The sequence below is a fragment of the Triturus cristatus genome, chromosome 4_2, assembly GCF_964204655.1.
Source record: "Triturus cristatus chromosome 4_2, aTriCri1.1, whole genome shotgun sequence".
In the NCBI taxonomy this organism is placed as follows: domain Eukaryota; kingdom Metazoa; phylum Chordata; class Amphibia; order Caudata; family Salamandridae; genus Triturus; species Triturus cristatus.
The window spans coordinates 503968067-503986525 of record NC_140586.1 but is presented as its reverse complement, the minus strand read 5'-3'; the positions used below and the strand labels follow the sequence as shown (position 1 = coordinate 503986525).

General features: G+C 48.0%; 1 protein-coding gene across 6 annotated transcripts in view; it reads right to left on the bottom strand.

The window, feature by feature from the left end:
- Nucleotides 1–2458: 2458 nt before the first annotated feature.
- Nucleotides 2459–18459, bottom strand: part of SSX2IP (SSX family member 2 interacting protein) — a 450188-nt gene continuing 434187 nt past the window's right edge. For all 6 annotated transcript variants that reach the window (XM_085602084.1, XM_085602087.1, XM_085602088.1 and 3 more), the window contains one exon: nucleotides 2459–4616. In XM_085602084.1, the coding sequence (XP_085458210.1) occupies nucleotides 4532–4616 (85 nt within the window). In that variant the 3' untranslated portion in view covers nucleotides 2459–4531. The remainder of the gene's footprint in view (nucleotides 4617–18459) is intronic.

Sequence of the window (18459 nt, the reverse complement as noted above, 5' to 3'; positions counted from 1 at the left end):
TGCCACCACAAGACCCGTTTCTGACCTCATGAAGTGAGAGGCAGCTCTCTGAGGCCAGTAACAAAGACTGCTCTGGGAAAGGTGCTTCAATCTCGACCAGGCCGGAATGGCCTTCCAAGGCAGGAAGTTTCAAAGGCGATGCCGCCTTTCAAATGCAACTAGGGCATATCAAGATAATGGAGGATGCTAACCCCACTGTCGTACTTTACATTTGTCAGGCGGGCAGCCGAGAACATTTGTTAGGAGGTGTGCCCACATTCAGCCAGCACCACCGCTAAGGCGGGGCAGCTGATGTGCACACTTTTTTCAATTCATACATCTTGAGGTGGCAGGATTTAACCTATCGGGTCTAGGGTAGTGCCACTTCCCACAGGAAGTGGTCACTTAGAGGGTGTAGACAATCTAAAGTTAGGTAGCCCTTGGCTACTATCCGTCACTCCTTTTAGGACGCCTACATTTTGTATTTAGGTGGGATCCCTGGACCCTGAACTTAGATTCACCAGACAGAAAGAAGAACCGGACAAAGAAGTGCTGCTAACTCGAGAACCGAAGACCTGCTGTAGAATTTTATGCAAAACCCTGCCAACTGCACCCAGGACTCGACCATTATGTTGTGCTGTCTTGCCCTGCAACTGTGAGGCTTCCATGAACCCAGGAGCACTTCTAGCCCTTTGCCAATCAGCAGAGAAATCCCTTGGGGAAGACAAACTACTCCCCTGCAGCCCGCAGGCATTAAACCTGCAGAGTCCAGTTTACTGACTTGCTGCTCCCTGGCAACTCTGACGCGGCATCCATGCAAGAAGTGGTACAACAGCTCCCGGGGGTTAGATTCGTCTCTCCACTAAGTGTGAAGACACCAGGATCTGCTATAGCCATGCTGTACTAGCATCTGGGGTACCGAACCCCCTGTAACCGACTCCATGTGTAATAAGTGGGACTCCAACTGCCCAGAAAGCAAGCACCAGTCAAGGGACGTTGAGTCCCCTGAAACCCACTTCGTGAGTGGCCCAGCTGTCCCGCAATCGTCCCAGCAACCTGCTTGCCACTGACCACGAAGACCTCTTGATACACCCCACCCGGCTGATCTATCTGCTCTGCACACAGCACGCCCGGCCTGGGTACAGATGAACCAGCTGTGCTTCCGTAGTCCTGAGGCCCCTGCGACCATCTCCCTTGAACTTACCTTTAAGCCCCCTTGTGCGGTGTGTTTTCCGGTGGCTCCTTCTCCAAATCACCTGCTACCAACAATCGGAGCACCCTGCTCCAGTTAAATATGGGGCGCTCCCAACAACCAGCTGGCAGAACATTCGACCCGGCATTGCTACTTCCCTAAATCCAAAAGGTGAACCTCGAGATCCAACTGTTGTGATTTTATATACATTTTCGAATTTTCTCCCGTAGACTTCTATGGTGCACAATTGCACACAATTGTGTTATTTTGCGACCTTTGAAACTTCATAACTTAAAAAGGACTTACCTTAGAACAAAGTTCTTGGTCTAAAAAAGTATATAAAAATCGGATATATTTTGTCAATTGGTATCAGATATATTCTAGAGTGTGGGTCTCATTTATTGCCTCCATGAGTACAACAAATGCTTAGCAATACCCTAGGATAAGCCTAACTGTCGCCCCACACTACCACAAATAGAGCATTTGTATTATCCATTTTACCTCTGTATACCAACCTGGGTCTCACTGGACTCTCTATACAGTGTACTTCGTTTTTCAGCACTATATAGAGAGCCAGCTTCCTATAAAGGTGTTCTCCTATGTGAATGATCAAAAAGAAGGCTCAGTGAAATAAATGTTTTGCCTAGGATCACACAATTTGTGACCAGTTTATGTGTCAAAAGCTTTACAGTAAGGTCAAGTAGATTATTCAAGTTGCTAGAATATGCGAGTCTGATAAAAAATGTTATGACTGAGGCCTGCAAGACACCAAGATAGACGTAATGTGAGTCCACAAACAAAAACGGTTTCTTGTAGGAGGAGGGATACCAAATAAACAAAAGATAGAGTAATTCCAAAAGGAGTGCTATGAGCTCAGCAAAAGAATAAAGACTGCAGTGATGGGATAGACAGATCTCAATTTGTGTCTTTCTAGTTACAGATATACTGTACCTAGGTCACAGATGTTAAGCTTAGCTGGGATGTTACGCTTGCGGAATATCTAGATCTTGGCTGGTTAGATGTTATGGATTATCACTGAAGTTGTGCTTTAAGAGAAAGGGACCAAATGTCCTGTACGAGTAAGCTGTGATGTTAGTCTTTGCCACATTCCTATCCCAAGGCTTAGAGGCGAGACGAGGGTTACGGCTGTGGTTTGAGCCAAAGGAAATTGTGACGAAATTGAGAATTTTCTCATTACTTCCATTTCAATTTGGTAGACCGAAACCTCGCTTTAGATAGACCAAAAAAAAAAAATATATCTATATATATAATTAATTCATAGTATTCAGATGAGGAAGCAGCACTTCGTAGCAATTTATTATTATAACAAAACACTTATACATTTTGAGACAACTAAACCTTACAATTAACAGAATTAACTTTTAAAAAATGACGATATTCTGACAGTTTTGAAAACAAACAAATCATGAAACACCAGCAACTTTTGTAAATCACATGAATAAACACCTCAAGCAGGTTTAAATCAGTTTACACCACGAGATTTCCTGATAAAGTATGGGATTTGTCACAAGTGAGGCAATGTCCAACACCAAGCAACATGAACTCAAATAAAATGAATATAACTTTAAAGCACGTGGTCGAAACCACTGAATGTAGCTTTCATAAACATTGACATACACTCTACCAAAAACAAAGGCAGCCAAACAGGCTTTTCAGGGCAACCAATCGAAAACAGATACTTCAAGAGCAGTGAAATTGCTAGTTGCACTAACATGATGGTTCTGTGGTGTTGAGGGAAGAAAACAGGCGGACAGCCATGGATTGCGTTTAATAGACAGATCTTACGGATTTTCAAAACAATGTGGTATTCGCAGCAATACTGCCAACTAGCAAGATGCCACAACATGCAAACAATCTAAATGAATATTAAAGGCACCACTCCAGAAATTGAAGGGAATTTGTTGTTTCCCTGAGTATTATATTCTTTATCAAAGAGAATAGGTTTACACTATTAAGCCCATAAAAGTGACCTGCTTGAGACGTATATTCCCCATATGAATATAAATCCCCCATTTGAAAAGTAATTCTAGATAAACGCATCCACATTAAAAAAAGGTCAACAAAGATCAAGTAACATAAGACATTCATAGTTCTCATTTTAAAGATGACCATTCGAGGAAGACTTCACTCCCTCAAAATGAACTAAATAAAACCACATCCACTCATGAAACTCAGAACAGGACATCACACAAAAGCATCTGAAAATTGCTCTATGACCAACTACAGCTCTATTCCTTCACCACATCATCTGGACTAGCAAAAAGTGTATTTTCAATACACAACCATTGCAAGAATTTATTCTGGTATGGTGCATTATACTGTTTGAGGCGTGACTCAGTCTTTAGAGTATTTACCTATTGCGTAATTCAGAAGGTTTGCATTCATGTTCTTATCCTTTGCTTTTCAAATTGCCCAACAATTAAATAAGCAGTTCTAGAACTTGGACAATTGCTTCAAAAATGATGTGCAATTTCTGAAAATGTAAACTTTAGTTTTAGACAATTAAAAAAAACATAAATCCAGCCCTAGAGTTACATTAAGCCTGCAAAGGTATTTTGGCAGTGCAATACAAGTCCAACCGCCAACAACAATTCTGACAACTATGCTAAATGCCTTGTTTGGCCTCAGTCATCTCACTTGAGACTTAAGAGGAGGCGATTCTGATACATAAAATCATTGTAGTGAGTTGAAACTATTGACAGTGCTGATTTGAACAGAAAAAGTCCATACAATATTGGCATAGTTCCTTTTCACAGCAAATCCCAGCAAGAAAGCAATTCAAACACTATGATTATGGGAGTTGATGTGCAATAAAAGAAACAATGCATAATTTGTGCAATGCCAATTTCCATTAAAAAATAACTCATTGCTGCAAAACATATTTACATATAAAATGTACTTACAATCTACAAAACATAATTTAAATAGGCAAAGGTTTCAACACATCTGACATTAATATTACGACAGTCAAACGTCAGAATAGCCAGTATACATTTCAGAAATAGTTTGTCTATTATATAATATCCAAAGCTTCAAGTTATAATCCATAACCTACCTAATGTTCGATAACTCATAGTATTAAAATGACCTTATCAAGTACTATAAAAATAATCACTATTTCGTTTTGAAATGTCACCAGAAAACGAGCATACACATTCGCATTTTACATACTAAGGTCAAATTAAAATAAATACAGTCTTAAAATACATTCCATGAATCATTTGCTTGATGAAATTTCAAGCACTACAAAATTTGGTAAATGCTTTTATGGTGTTTGTGCAAGTGCTTGTGTATCACAGAATAAACGGTAGCGGTCGCAGAGAAGATCTCCAGTGCTCTTTAATTCAAGTTTATAAATTCTCTTCCATTCCAGTTTGGTTTGCTGTCCGACATGACTCGTTTCACTGACACGGTTCTTGAAGTGCTGAAAAAATAAAATTTTGAATAATGAAAAAAAATTACTATACCCCTTTACGATACAAATCTTCTTGTACATATTTTAGAACATAACATCAGCGGTCAGAAAACACCATCTCCCAAAACAAATCTGGACAGGATGAACGGCTAACCACGAATTGTAAAATCATTTTGCTGACCAGGTGTTGGAGAACTTCAACTCCAACAAACAAAAGACTAGAAAAGAGTTGGAGGTCTAGCGGTCATGATGAACAAGTTACTTACCTTCGGTAACGATGTATCTGTAAGAAACATTAGTTAGTTAGATTCCTCACCTTAGAATATCCCCAGGCGTCAGACTGGATCCGAAAGATTTTTCGTCAGCAATACCCCTTGCGCGTCGCTAGGCGTCGTCTGCGGCTCCGCGTCCGTCGTCGGCGTCGTGCGCCGGAATGACGTCGGAGTACTTAGACGCCGCCCTCGCGCGCTGACGTCAGTTCTTGTACATAGCTTTCCGCGCCAGGAACGCAGAGCCATGCAAAGACCGACACAGGTGCCAAAAAGAAAATCTAGGGGCCTGAAAAGGATATCCTTAACCCAAGATGTCGGTTCGCAGAACGGGGAGGATGGGTGGGTCGGTGAGGAATCTAACTAATGTTTCGTACAGATACATCGTTACCGAAGGTAAGTAACTTGTTCATCTGAAAGAAACACGTTAGATTCCTCACCTTAGAATAGATACCCAAGCAATACCATCCCCGGTGGTGGGTCTGCGAACCAAGATCACACCAGAAAGTCCTGGAGGACAGAACGGCCAAAGAAGCCATCCCTCCGGACTTGGCTGTCAAGGCAATAATGCCTGGCAAACGTGTGTAGCGAAGCCCACGTCGCCGCCTGACAGATGTCCTGCAAAGGGACACCCCGTCCCAAAGCAGTAGTAGCCGCTGTGGCCCGAGTGGAGTGGGCTTGCAGCCCAACAGGAGGGTCCTTTTTTGCCAAGGAGTAGCAAATTTTGATGCACAAAACAACCCGAGAGATGGTCCGTTTGTGCACTGCTTTCCCCTTCTTAGCACCCACGTATCCAACAAAAAGTTGGTCGTCCACCCGGAACTGCTTTGTGCGGTCCAAATAAAAGGAGAGCGCACGTTTTGGGTCCAGACGGTGGAGCCTCTCTTCCTCTTTGGAAGGATGCGGAGGCGGAAAGAAGGTGGGCAAGGTGACAGACTGCCCAAGATGAAATGGAGTCACCACTTTCGGAAGAAAGGAGGGACGAGGCCGAAGGACAACCTTGTCCGGATGAACAGACAGAAAAGGAGGCTTTGAAGATAAAGCCTGGAGCTCACTCACCCGTCTAGCCGAGGTGATGGCTACCAGAAAAGCAGTCTTAAGCGTCAGCAGACGAAGAGGACAATTATGAAGAGGCTCAAAGGGAGCGCACATCAGAAATGTGAGAACAAGATTCAAGTCCCACTGAGGCATTACAAAAGGGACAGGAGGGAACGTGTGAGTAATGCCTTTTAGAAAGCGTGTAACCACAGGGGACTTGAAAAGAGAAGGCTGATCAGGAAGCCGCAAGAAGGCCGAGATGGCAGCAAGATAACCTTTCAGGGTGCCCAGGGCAGAGCCCTGCCGGGCCAAAGAAAGAAGAAAGAGGAGAACCTCAGAAAGAGGGGCGGAAAGGGGATCCACAGCCTTTGCTGTGCACCATGCCACAAATTTGTTCCACCGGCAGGCGTATACCGACTTTGTGGAGGGACGCCTGGCTGCCAGAATGATATCACAGACTTCAGGAGGCAAGTCAAATGGCATCAACTGTCGCCGCTCAATCTCCACGCATGGAGGTGGAGGCTGGACAGGTTCGGGTGGAGGACCGTCCCCTGCTGCTGCGACAGAAGATCCTCCCGAAGGGGCAGACGTATCGGAGGATCGGTCAACATACTGAGTAGCTCGGGATACCAGTACCTTCGTGCCCAATCCGGAGCCACCAAGATGACTTGGGCCCGGTCGTGCCTGACCTTCAGCACGCTGGGCAGAAGTGGTATAGGCGGAAAGGCGTACAACAGACCGCAACTCCACTCGTGACGAAAAGCGTCGCCGAGCGAGTGCCACCTTGGAAATTCCAATGCGCAGAACTGCTGACATTGCGCGTTCCCTTCGGTGGCGAATAGATCTAACCAAGGCTCTCCCCACTGCTGAAAGAGACCTTGCGCCACTTCGGAGTTCAGACGCCATTCGTGATCCATCATGCACCGGCGGCTGAGTTCGTCTGCTCTGGCGTTCAGAGAGCCCGCCAGATGTTGAACCACCAGGGTGACGCCCTGGTGTTCCAGCCACGTCCAGAGGCGCAGGGCCTCCTGACAAAGGGTCCACGACCCCACCCCGCCCTGTTTGTTGCAATACCACATGGCGGTGGTGTTGTCCGTGAACACCTGCACGACACTTCCCCGGACAGAGGGAAGGAAGGCTTTCAGTGCAAGTCGGATCGCTCTCAACTCCAACAGGTTGATGTGGAGACGAGACTCCGCCGGAGACCAGAGGCCTCCGATCTCCGCCTCTCCCATATGGCCACCCCATCCCAGGAGGGACGCATCCGTCACTACGACATGCTCCGGTTGGGGAAGGGAGAGGCTTCTGCCCATGACCCAATCGCGGTCCGTGAGCCACCACTGCAACTGCTGTGCAGTGTCCTCCGAGATCAAGACATGGTCGGACAGGTTGCCGTGGTGCTGGGCCCACTGAAACTTCAGGTCCCACTGCAGAGCCCGCATGCGCCGCCTGGTGTGATGCACTAGTAGGATGCAGGAGGCCATCAGCCCCAGAAGCCGCAACACTAGCCTGACCGAAACCCAGGATAGAGGCCGAAAGATGGGAATCAGGGCCTGAATATCCCGGACCCTCTGTTCCGGTGGATAGACCCGGAACTGCGCCGAATAGAGAACCGCTCCGATGAAGAGGAGCTTCTGAGAGGGACTCAGGTGTGACTTCGGCACGTTGATGGAAAACCCCAGCAAATGCAGGAGATCCGCCTGGTGTCTGGAGGTGGGAGACGACTGCCTGGGGCGAGCCCGCCTTCAACAACCAGTCGTCGAGATAGGGGAAGACTGGAACCCCTGATCTGCGCAGATGAGCTGCGACCACCGCCATCACTTTCGTGAACACCCGAGGGGCACTGGTGAGGCCGAAGGGGAGCACGGTAAACTGAAAGTGCTCTTGGCCCACCGTGAACTGCAGGTAACGCCGGTGGGCCGGCAGGACGGGGATGTGGAAATATGCGTCCTGCAAGTCCAACGCTACCATCCAGTCTCCGGGGTCTAGGGCAGCTAGAACCTGAGCCAAAGTCAACATCTTGAACCTTTCCTTCCGGAGGAAGGCATTGACGTTCCGGAGGTCCAAGATAGGGCGTAGGCCCCCTTTGCCCTTCTTGGGAACCAGAAAGTAGTGGGAATAACAACCACGACCTACTTCTGGACTCGGAACGCGCTCGACGGCCCCCTTGGCCGAGAGGGCCGAAACTTCCTCGTGGAGAAGATTCAAATGATCCCCCGAGATACGGTGGTGCTGCGGTGGCATGGCTAGAGGGGTCGTCTCGAAGGGGAGGGAGTAGCCCCTTCGGACGATTTGCAGCACCCACCTGTACGATGTGATGGACCGCCAGTGGAGCAGGTGATGGCGAACTCTGCCGCCCACTGGCGTGGAATGGGCCTGAAAGCTCGGACTAGGAAGGTTTTGAGGCGGATGCTGCCGGAGTGGATGTGGACTGACCTAGTCGTCCTCCAGAACCGCCTCGGCGGAAACCAAGTCCGCGACCGCGCGCAGGTTGGTTCTGCGGCTGGTGGCTAGGCGTACGTGAGGAGGCACCCCTTCCTTGGCCACGAAAGGGGCGAAAGGTGGAAGTTTGCGACCGTGGGGCCAAGAGGCCCAAGGACTTGGCCGTAGCCCGGGAGTCCTTAAAGCGATTCAGCGCACTGTCCGCTTTCTCGCCAAAAAGGCGAGTGCCATCAAAGGGCATGTCCATGAGAGAGCTCTGGACATCACCCGAAAATGACGTGGACCGCAGCCAGGCGTGACGTCGAAGCGCCACTGAGGTAGAAATGGCCCTACCCAGCGAGTCCGTGGTGTCAAGCCCACATCTTATAGCATGTCGCGCGGCATCCCTCCCATCGGCCAGAGCCTGGGTAAGTCGTGTCCGGACCTCCTCCGGACACAGGGGCAGCGCGTCCTCCACCGCATCCCACAGAGAGTGGGAATAACGGTCCAAGAGACAAGCGGTGTTCAAAGACCGCAGGCCCAAACTAAGGGAAGAGAACAGCTTCTTGCCAAACTGCTCTAGTCTCTTGGAATCCCGGTCCGGCGGGGCGGTCGGGAAAGAGGATTGGGAGGTGGAGGCCTGGATAACCAGGCTCTCAGGGGTAGGGTGTTGGGACAGAAAACTGGGGTCGCCCGGAGCAGGGCGGTGGCGCCTGGCGACGTTCCTGTCCACAAGAGGAACTGTGGAGGGCTTGGACCAGGTGCCCTGTAGAACGTCAGTGAGGGCCTCATTGAACGGCAGCAGAGGCTCAGTGGAGCTTGCTGCAGACTGAAGCACCTCAGTGAGGACGTTCGTCCTCACAGCCACGGCAGGTAGCTCGAGCCCAAGGGCTGCGGCCGCCTTGCGTAGCACCACGGAGAAAGCAGCCCCCTCCTCCGAAGCCACAGTCGGAGGAGAGATGAATCCAGTGTCTGGCGAGGTATCCAGACCACTTGCCTCCCCCAGTTCATCTGCCCAGTCCTGGGACAGTTGGGCCTGAGCGGCCATAGGATCCTCGGATCCCTCCCAGTAGTCCCCATCATCCGACTCCTGGTGTAGAGGAGAAAGTAACGGAGCCGGGCGGTAGACAAAATGTGTCTCTAGCGGCGTCGATCTCAGCGTCCATCGACGCCGGGCCCGGAGCGGGACTGAACTGGGGCACGACGTCGAGCGGAGTCGACGTCGGCGGTGGTACCGGTGTCGACGCCGGCGGAGGAGGCGTGACGAGGTCGACCGGCGTCGACGGGGACTCGAGATCGGGTCCCTCGGGCGCTTGCCGCGTCGAGGCCGGAGCCGTCAACGGCGCCGGGGCCGGAGCCACCGGCAGGCAAGGCAGCCCAGTCGGGTCCGCGGGGCCCGAAGGCGCACCAGCGGGCGCCGACGGCGGAGCCAGGTTCCTCATGGCCGAGAGGAAGGCACTGACTTCCGCCGGCGTCGCGTTAGTCCCAGGGACCGGAGGGTATGGGGACGTGCGCGGCGCCTGCGGCTCCGCCGGAGCTGCGGGGGTGGAACCACCCTGACCCTCGGCCGAGTCGCGCGACCAGCGAGGGGAGTCCGAAGAGCGATGTCGCCTCTTGGACTTCTTGGAATGCTTCGACTTACCCGAAGACTTGGATCCCGACGACCGATGGTGACGTCGGCTGCGGCTCCGCGACCGATCCTTGGACCTCCTCCTGGACCGGGATCGAGAGGCGCGCGGAGCCGCGTGGCGAATCTCGAGAAGCTTACGGGACCGCTCCCGTCTAGCCTTCGAGGTCAGGGCCTTACAGTCCGAGCACGACTCCGCGTCGTGGTCGAGGCCCAAGCAGTACAGGCACCGGCGGTGATGGTCCGTAACCGACATCAGGCGGTTACAGTCAGCACAGGCTTTAAAACCAGGCATCCTACCGGCACCGGAGTCGATTGACAGGATCAAAAAGGATCAAAAAGTTAGTCAAAAATTGACTAAAGGGGTAGCTCTCCCGGATCTGCGCTTACTGGCGCGGAAAAAAGAAGAACTGACGTCAGCGCGCGAGGGCGGCGTCTAAGTACTCCGACGACGTCATTCCGGCGCACGACGCCGACGACGGACGCGGAGCCGCAGACGACGCCTAGCGACGCGCAAGGGGTATTGCTGACGAAAAATCTTCCGGATCCAGTCTGACGCCTGGGGATATTCTAAGGTGAGGAATCTAACTAACGTGTTTCTTTCAGATCAAACTATACACACAAAACTCTACTTCATGGAAACGCGCATCCTACAACGTCAAACATATATGCATTAACCATTTGATGTCACACTGTTAGATAAAACGGACAAACCCAAACACCCTTTACTGACTTCATCTCCATGCTTCTAGCACATGAGAAGAGGATGGTTAGTCACTAGACAACCCCCAATCGAAGATACACACAGCATGTGCAGTGAGGAATTATTCCATTCCTAGCATCTATAAACCCTGGTGCGCAATCAATAATTATATATTGGATGAGGTGGTCTTACCTACATAATGTGGTATGCATCATCATTGATGACTGAATGAAGAGAGAATTCACACCGCACTTAAACATTTATTTTGAAACCAATGTTCAAAGGCTGACATTGTGGCGCGCAGCTCCTGGTCAGTGCTCTGCCCGTGGACGCTAGATAATCCAAAACAACCCGTGACCAGCATGGCTCAACTATTCTTTTTGAAGATGTAAACAGATTCAGCCCAGCCAACGCGTTTCATCCTAAATCTACTACATCGGGGGTTGTAAGTAAATGTTCAAAAGCAGGTGTATCCTCTCTAGTTAGGCTTTGCGTTGTGAAATTGTTGATGAAACTGTCAGACAGGTGACGACAAATCCCAGGAAAGTGTTGTGGCACTACTCTCTAATGACATATGCATTAGGATTGCCTAGATAACCACAAAGAAGCCGGCAGACATTATCCAGACGTGGTGCTAAAACACCACACTTGGACCAGTTGTCTGACCTAAGCAATCAGTTGTGTCCAAGCCAAGCAGATAACTAAGTTTGCTGCATCATGCCCTTACTGAATGGTTTAGGTTGGGGACACATGTAGGTTGTCTGGAACTGCAGGCAGAATTTGGGCCACTTCGTCCCACAATGCGTGGGTGTAGCAAGCTAGGAGAGAGTTGGTGTTCAAAGAATGCAGGGCAAGGCTAGCAGAAGAAAATATGTTCTTGTCAAAAGTCTCTATTCGGTCAGGCGGGGTGTTAGGATTCACTTTACTGATGGAGATGGGAACCACCAAATTTTCCAGCATCAGATGTGTGAGAAAATCAGGGTCCCCTGGTGCTGGACTATGATGACGAGCGACATGGCTCTTGACTGGATATCCCGAGCATCGTTTTGCCCAGGAGGTTACCTGTGCAAGCTTCTTTCAATAGCAGCAGAGGTTCAGTACATTCCTGGCAGGACTGGAGAACCTCTAACAACATTATTCTTTACTTCCACACAAGAAAGTTGTAGGTCAAGTTCTACTGTGTCACACTGCATTACAGTGAAGGAGGTGCTTTCCTCTGTCGATGGACCAAAAGGTGAAACAAGGCCAGTGTCTAGGCAAGTGTCGAGACCACTGGCATACTGTAGTTATTCATACTGTTACTCATCATACTGCAGAACAAACTCATCTTGCTCACCAAAAATTATGATTGCCTGAGTCAGAGCCAAAATTAAGGTGTAATACCTGAGCACTGCTGTGTGGTAAAGGTAATGTGTCTGAATCAGAAGGGATGTTAAGAGGCTGCACTCTGGTGGGATCAGAACGCGGCCTCGGCCAAGGTTGAGACTAATTCGGCTCTTAGTTAAACAGCACAATGGGTTGTGGATCCTCCTTTGGCACCACCACCACCACAGATGTCTATGCGAAAGGGGGTGGTGCAGAGTGGCACTGAACCAAAGTCGGTACCAAAGCCAGTGTTGAACTCCAAGCGGGTTTGAGGTGCACAGACTGCTCTGAGGGCAGAACTGTCAGCAGAAGTCCGACTGCTGGCCTCTGTAGATTTTTGAGGTTTGAAGACTTGTCAGAGGAAACCAGTTTAGTTCTAAAGATGTGCAGCTTGGCCTCCTCAAAGGTCTCGGCTTGCTGCAACACCACCAAAGAACCCAGGAATCCAGGGTGCATCGGGACAAGGCTCGGATAAGCACCACTGTAGATCAGAAGCGAGATCAGATGGTACCATTGATACTGGGGCTACTCAAGTTTTGAGAGTGGTGGGAAAGAGCCAATTTGCCTTGAATTTCTTGAATTTCTTCTTGGGCTTACCCGAAGATTTGACCGTAATGAAGATCTGCCGCAGGCAGAGGAACTTTCCTTCAACCGGTCATGACTGAGAGTCTTCTGCTGCTTGGCGAAGTACAATTTCACACTGCAGTTCTGCAAGACCTTCAGATTCAAGTTGGTGCATTCATCGCAGGCCCTGGAGTCATGTTCCGACCCCAAGCACCACAGGTTTACCTCATGAAGTACTGTCATAGGCATCTGCTTGTGGTAGCCCTTTCACAGTTCAAACGCGACATATTTCCCTTGCACACTGGAAACGTTTTTAAAATTTGTGATAAACCAGTCTCAAGAAGATAAAGGAGTAGCTCCAGATCCCAGTCAGAAGGAGAGTAAAGAAAGAAACTGATGTCGTGTACGTGGGTAGCACTTGTATACTGCTCCCTTGACGCTTCGGGAGCCGAATGACGTTGGCACGGAGCCGCACATCTCCACCTACCGGCATGCAGGAGCACTGCTTTACATTTCTAGATCAAGTCTGATGCCTGGGTAATACTCACAATGGGTGGAATCTGTGGTTAGAAGTATCCATCAGATGTTTTGTGTCAGTGTATCTGTTGAGTGAAAACCAGATTGGTTTTAACTTTATTCCAATTGTCCTGTTGCAGCTTCTTCCACTACTATCAAATGTCGTTTACTGTATATACACATCTACATTTCTGCATCCTCAAATGCATTGAACGTTTAACTGAACAAGCCTTGAAATGTATTGCACCAGACTTTTGGTTCGTTAGACTAATTAGGATTATTTATTGTGGCAGTAGGACAAGCTTTTAGCTCTAAAAATAGCTCTTACAGGTTCTTTATTTCTCCCAAGGGCTAGTACTGTGTTAGGGCTAGTAGCTTTATATCAGGATCTTCCACTCTTTCTTCCACAGATTATAATATCTTAATGATCATTTGCTACCTAGAAGTTAAACTTGTTTTCCTTCATCTGGTTTTAGAAGAAGCATATTTGCCCATCAGTGTACTTAAGGTGTAATTGTACCTCTGTAAACAGTCTTCCTCTCCCTCAGACAACTTCAAAATTTTCAGCTCAACTGTCTATTTTGAGTTCAGAAGCATTAAAGCTTTGATATTTCTATAGTATCTTATACAGATCATATATATAGGTCTGTCTCACTTCGCTCTCTTGAGCTCATAGCAGACTACATAATGGTCTATCCAATACAAACATCAAGAGGATGATCATACAATTTCAACCCCTGAGGTAAGCACTCAATTCAAGATTCACCTTTTGGCATGAGTAGGTATAAATTATTTCTTTAAAAAGGGCATGTGGCTCAGACTGCAACATTCATTTTTAGGTTTGACTTTGGCATATAATTGTGCTTATGCCATATTATAATCTATACAGGTAAAAGGATCGCTCACTTCAGACCCTGGCTGAAGCACATGTAAACTGCACCTTGGCCTGCAAACTTCAAGTAATTTGACTGCAAAGTACATCACAACCCATGGCATTTAGCTTGCATAGAGAGACAGACAGACAGACACTGACTTCATGGAGCTGCTATAGGCTGAAATCATTACATGCTCAAATAAAGAGTGATATCTTGCCCTTGGCTTGGCAGTTCGGGCTGGACTGTTCCCATGAGGCACAGGGTCAGACTGATTTGCATATGGCCATGTCTGAACTGGGGTGGCGGAGTGAGCTAAAGAATGATGATGGATTAAACACAGATCAGTTGACTGGGGGTGAGTGCTTCCAATGTTCAACACTCCGTCCATCATCCCCTTTGGTTTTGCTTGTGGGGGACATATCAGGATTCAGTTAACAAAATTGAATTCAGTGCAGCAAAAGATCCAGGTGTTCTATTCCCTAGCACTGCAATGAGCGAGAGACATTTTAAGGACTATCACAGTCTGGACTGATGCACCATTTACGGTGTTCTTTGCAGCTTAAGGCCTCAAGAGCCTATATTCGCATCACTACTTTCAGAGTTCTACTACGTGGCAGGCAATGTTGAATAAGGGGAGTTAAATGTTTCTGGTGGAGAACTCTGGAAAAGAGGGAATGAGAACATGGCGGTAAGGAATTGTGTTATTCGTTAAGGACAGAGACTACCCACCTTAAGTAATGACCACAACCCTTCTCAGGGTGAGCCACTAAAGTCGCTAAATTAGACAGTTCAACCCCCTGTTAGCTATGGCACAGAGCAAACAGGCTTAACTTCGAGTCAATGTGTAAAATAATTCTACTGTACGAAAATGGTAATAGTCAAAATACAACACAAGAAAAATCTCAAACCAGCTTAGAAAACATAGAATACATTTTCATAAATAAAATGGCACTAAAACGAGACCAATTCAATAAGGGATACCAGAGATATGAATGGATCTTGTTTTAAATAAAAATAGCACCAAAATGCGTGAAGTGGCAATCACGGTCAAATGGTCATGGCAGATTGGAATGTACACGATTTGAGGCAGCCCACGAAACCAGGTTCGACCCAGATGTTTTACTTTGGGACCTAGTCTTAAAATGATAGGACAAAAACTTCTGTAGTGCAAGGAAGTAGACTGTAGCTGAGGAGTACTCTAGGAGGCCTGATAACGGTTGTATGCAGTCCTGGTGTAGCAGATGTTTTTTTTTTGCAGAAAAGCTCTAAAAGGAAGATAGTTTCTCAGCCAAGCAAGGTCCCTCACCTGCCGGATACTTTTGCTGTCTTCATCCAGTCAAGATTTTTTCATTTGCACCAAAGTCACTTTTTTGGAGCTCTGATTCCTTCGGTGGGGCTAGGCTCCATGCCGTAGTAAAAAGAGCTCCATGAGGGAAGATGCCTTCTTCAAGAGGACCTGCTAAATCAGATTTGCTGCAGTGGAAAAGCTCAGAGTGGGAGTAACCCAAATCTTCAGCCCAGCAGCAACACACCATGGTTGGATAAGTTTGTCGTTGTCCTGCAGAGGGCTTTGGGGCAACAAAAAAAGAAAAGTTTTAGTTCCAGATTTTCAGGGGTGGTATGTTAAACACAGACAAGGGTTCTAGGTCCCCAGAGAACGGCATGGGGGGCGGGGGGGGGGGGGGGGGTCAGGACTCACTAGAGCAGAGGTTGCCAGCAAGTTCCAGAGCAGGTCCAGTTGTAACTGGTCAGCTGGAAACCTTCAGGAAAGGCCTCTTGAAGCTTGCTGTGTGTCCCTGTAGCTTGAACAGGGGGTCATTTGCTATGACCCCTGGAGTACACTACTTTGTCCTGGGAACACGAGAGAGCAAGTCAAGTCCTTCACACTTCTTCTCCATTACCAGACAGCAGGTATTGTATTTTATGTATTGTATAAAATATTTATATCGCGCAACTATCACCCCACGGGTATCCTGGCGCATAGAGACCATGATGACATAAGGCAACCAATCGATTCGGCCACTAAACAGGAAACCTACTAGCTGTTTCTGGCAAATAGCCAGGTCTTAAGGTTCTTCCTAAATAACAGTAATGAGTCTACTTGTCTAAGGCTTAGGGGAATTTCATTCCATAGACCGGCTGCTGCCAGGCCGAAAGCTCTGCCCCCCAGCTTTGTCGAATTAACTCTGGCAACAGACGCCAGGCTTTGGCTGGCGGACCGGAGGAGTCTTTTGGGCGCATGCCAGGTAAGCCGTTCTTGTAAGGAGAGCGGACCTGAGTCATGGAGCGCTCTAAAGACAAGACATAGAGATTTAAAACTGACTCTGTCCTTGATAGGAAGCCAGTGTAGGTCCCTCAGTGCCAGCGTCGCGGAGGAGTTACGCTGTCTCTTACGGGCCAATTTAGCTGCCATAGACTGGACTCTTTGCAACCCCTGTAGAATGTACTTGGGAGCACCCAGATACAGGGAGTTGCAATAGTCCAGTCTACTCATGATGATGCTGCGGACCACCAAAGGCCTCACTTCACTAGATAGTAGAGGAAGGATCTGACGGAGGGCTCTCAATAGTGCAAAACATATGCCAATTGTTTTATTGGCCTGGGTTTTCATTTGAAGGTCTTCATCAAACATGACTCCCAGGTTGCGCACCGTCCTGGATGCCTCTATAAGGGCATCCTCTGGTCCGAACCTGAATTCAGGTTCTGTCCTCTTCTGATCTTTATCAGGTCTAGTAGTGTAGTAGGGTTCCAAGGAGTGTGCTAGGATGCCACATTTATACCTGGTACCAGCTAGTGAATGGGAGTGACTCTTGGCTCCCATCAAACCAATGGAGTGAAAGTTCCCATAGGTTACCCTAGCCACTTTTTCAGCATTGCATGTGTGACTTGCTGCAAACAATCCCACAGTGTGCCTTCTCTGCCTAAACCCACGATAGGAAAACCCTTCTCTACTTTTGCAGAGCCTGTGAGTCCACTCCAGATGTGTGGCCTGGCAAATGAGCAACCCTTAACTCTGTGGCCACTTCAAATCAATTCTAGGGGAAACTCCCTCCCCACTAAGGGACTGACTGGTGGCAAAAGAGGAACGGGCCTTTCCAGCCATCATCTGCCTGTGATAGGAGCGGCACCTTTGAAGTAAATTAGGTTCCTGAGCACACATTGCCCAAATGGTCATCCTGCCAGAAGAACAGAAACACCTTAACACACCCAGGCCTTTATCTCTGCTCTGGGAGAAGTTTTCAAAGCACATTCAGGGCTCCAGCACGCAGAGGGCTGCAGTGAATGTAATGGTTATTGAGGCAGGGAAAAGTAAACTTTCTAAAAGTACTATTTTCTTGATCAGAATTCACCAGAAAATTGGGGTCGTAATAAATATTACAAAGAGTCCATAGTTGAAATTTCTAGCTGTTTTTTTAGCTGAAGACCGCATTATTAAATTTGATAATGCAACCCATTGTTTCTCTTTGTAATAGGCTACCTTTCTACAATGAAATGGCTTTTAGGTGCTATGAACTATAAGGGCATGTCTAACATTACCTTTCTACATGTCCTACTGCTTAATATCATGCACCCTACTTATGGACCACAAGGCCAACTTAGGGCTGACCACATTTAAAAGGAAGGACAAGACCTGTTTAAAGGGTTTATTTTGACAGGTCATATTGCCGTTTAAAAACTGCTTCAGGTAGGCTACAATGGTAGGCCTGAAGCCTTGTTTTACACTTACATTGTTGTGATTGGCACAATAGGTGCTGCAATCCACTTGTGGAATTCAACGTACAGACCCTGGGCACAGTTCGCACCACATGCTAGGTATTTATAGGTAATTTAAATATGCCAATTGAACCGTGTTTAATAGGAGAGCACAGGAACTGTACCACTGGTTAGCATAGCTGAAGTGCACAAAGGTCTACAGCCAGCAAAACAGGACAAAAAGCATCTGGCCATACACATAATGGTAATTTCCCATTGTGGTGATAAGGTATCACATACTTATTCAAGTGAGCCCATTTATTGCTGCTTATTAACAAACACTGTGGGTCTTTTGCAGTTTCAAAGCACCACTCATTGTTATCAGGTCGTGCTAGACCAGCAGAAAGACGCAGGATCCGACCTACCATGACTGAGCATGGGCAGTGTACTGGGACCAGGTAAGTCGGGCTGAAAACATTACCTTCCTAAAAAGTGGTGCGAAAAGTGCCGTTCGCAGTGGAGGAGACCCCGAGAAGTAGGGAGAATGATGCAGATGGTTGTTGCTGTAGCATGAAGAGCAGACCGGGCTTTGCAGATTGTCGTTGCTGGAGCTTTGAGTTGCCAGTCACCACAGGCTGTCAATGCTGTATGGTAAGTGTAGATCTTGTGCAGCCAGGTGTTGCTGGCGGTCAGTGTAGCAGGAAGAGTCAGGTTCACCAGAGCTTTGCTTTGGCAGTCAGCAAGATTATGGCACGAACGGGCCCGTTCGGGTTCACGAAGT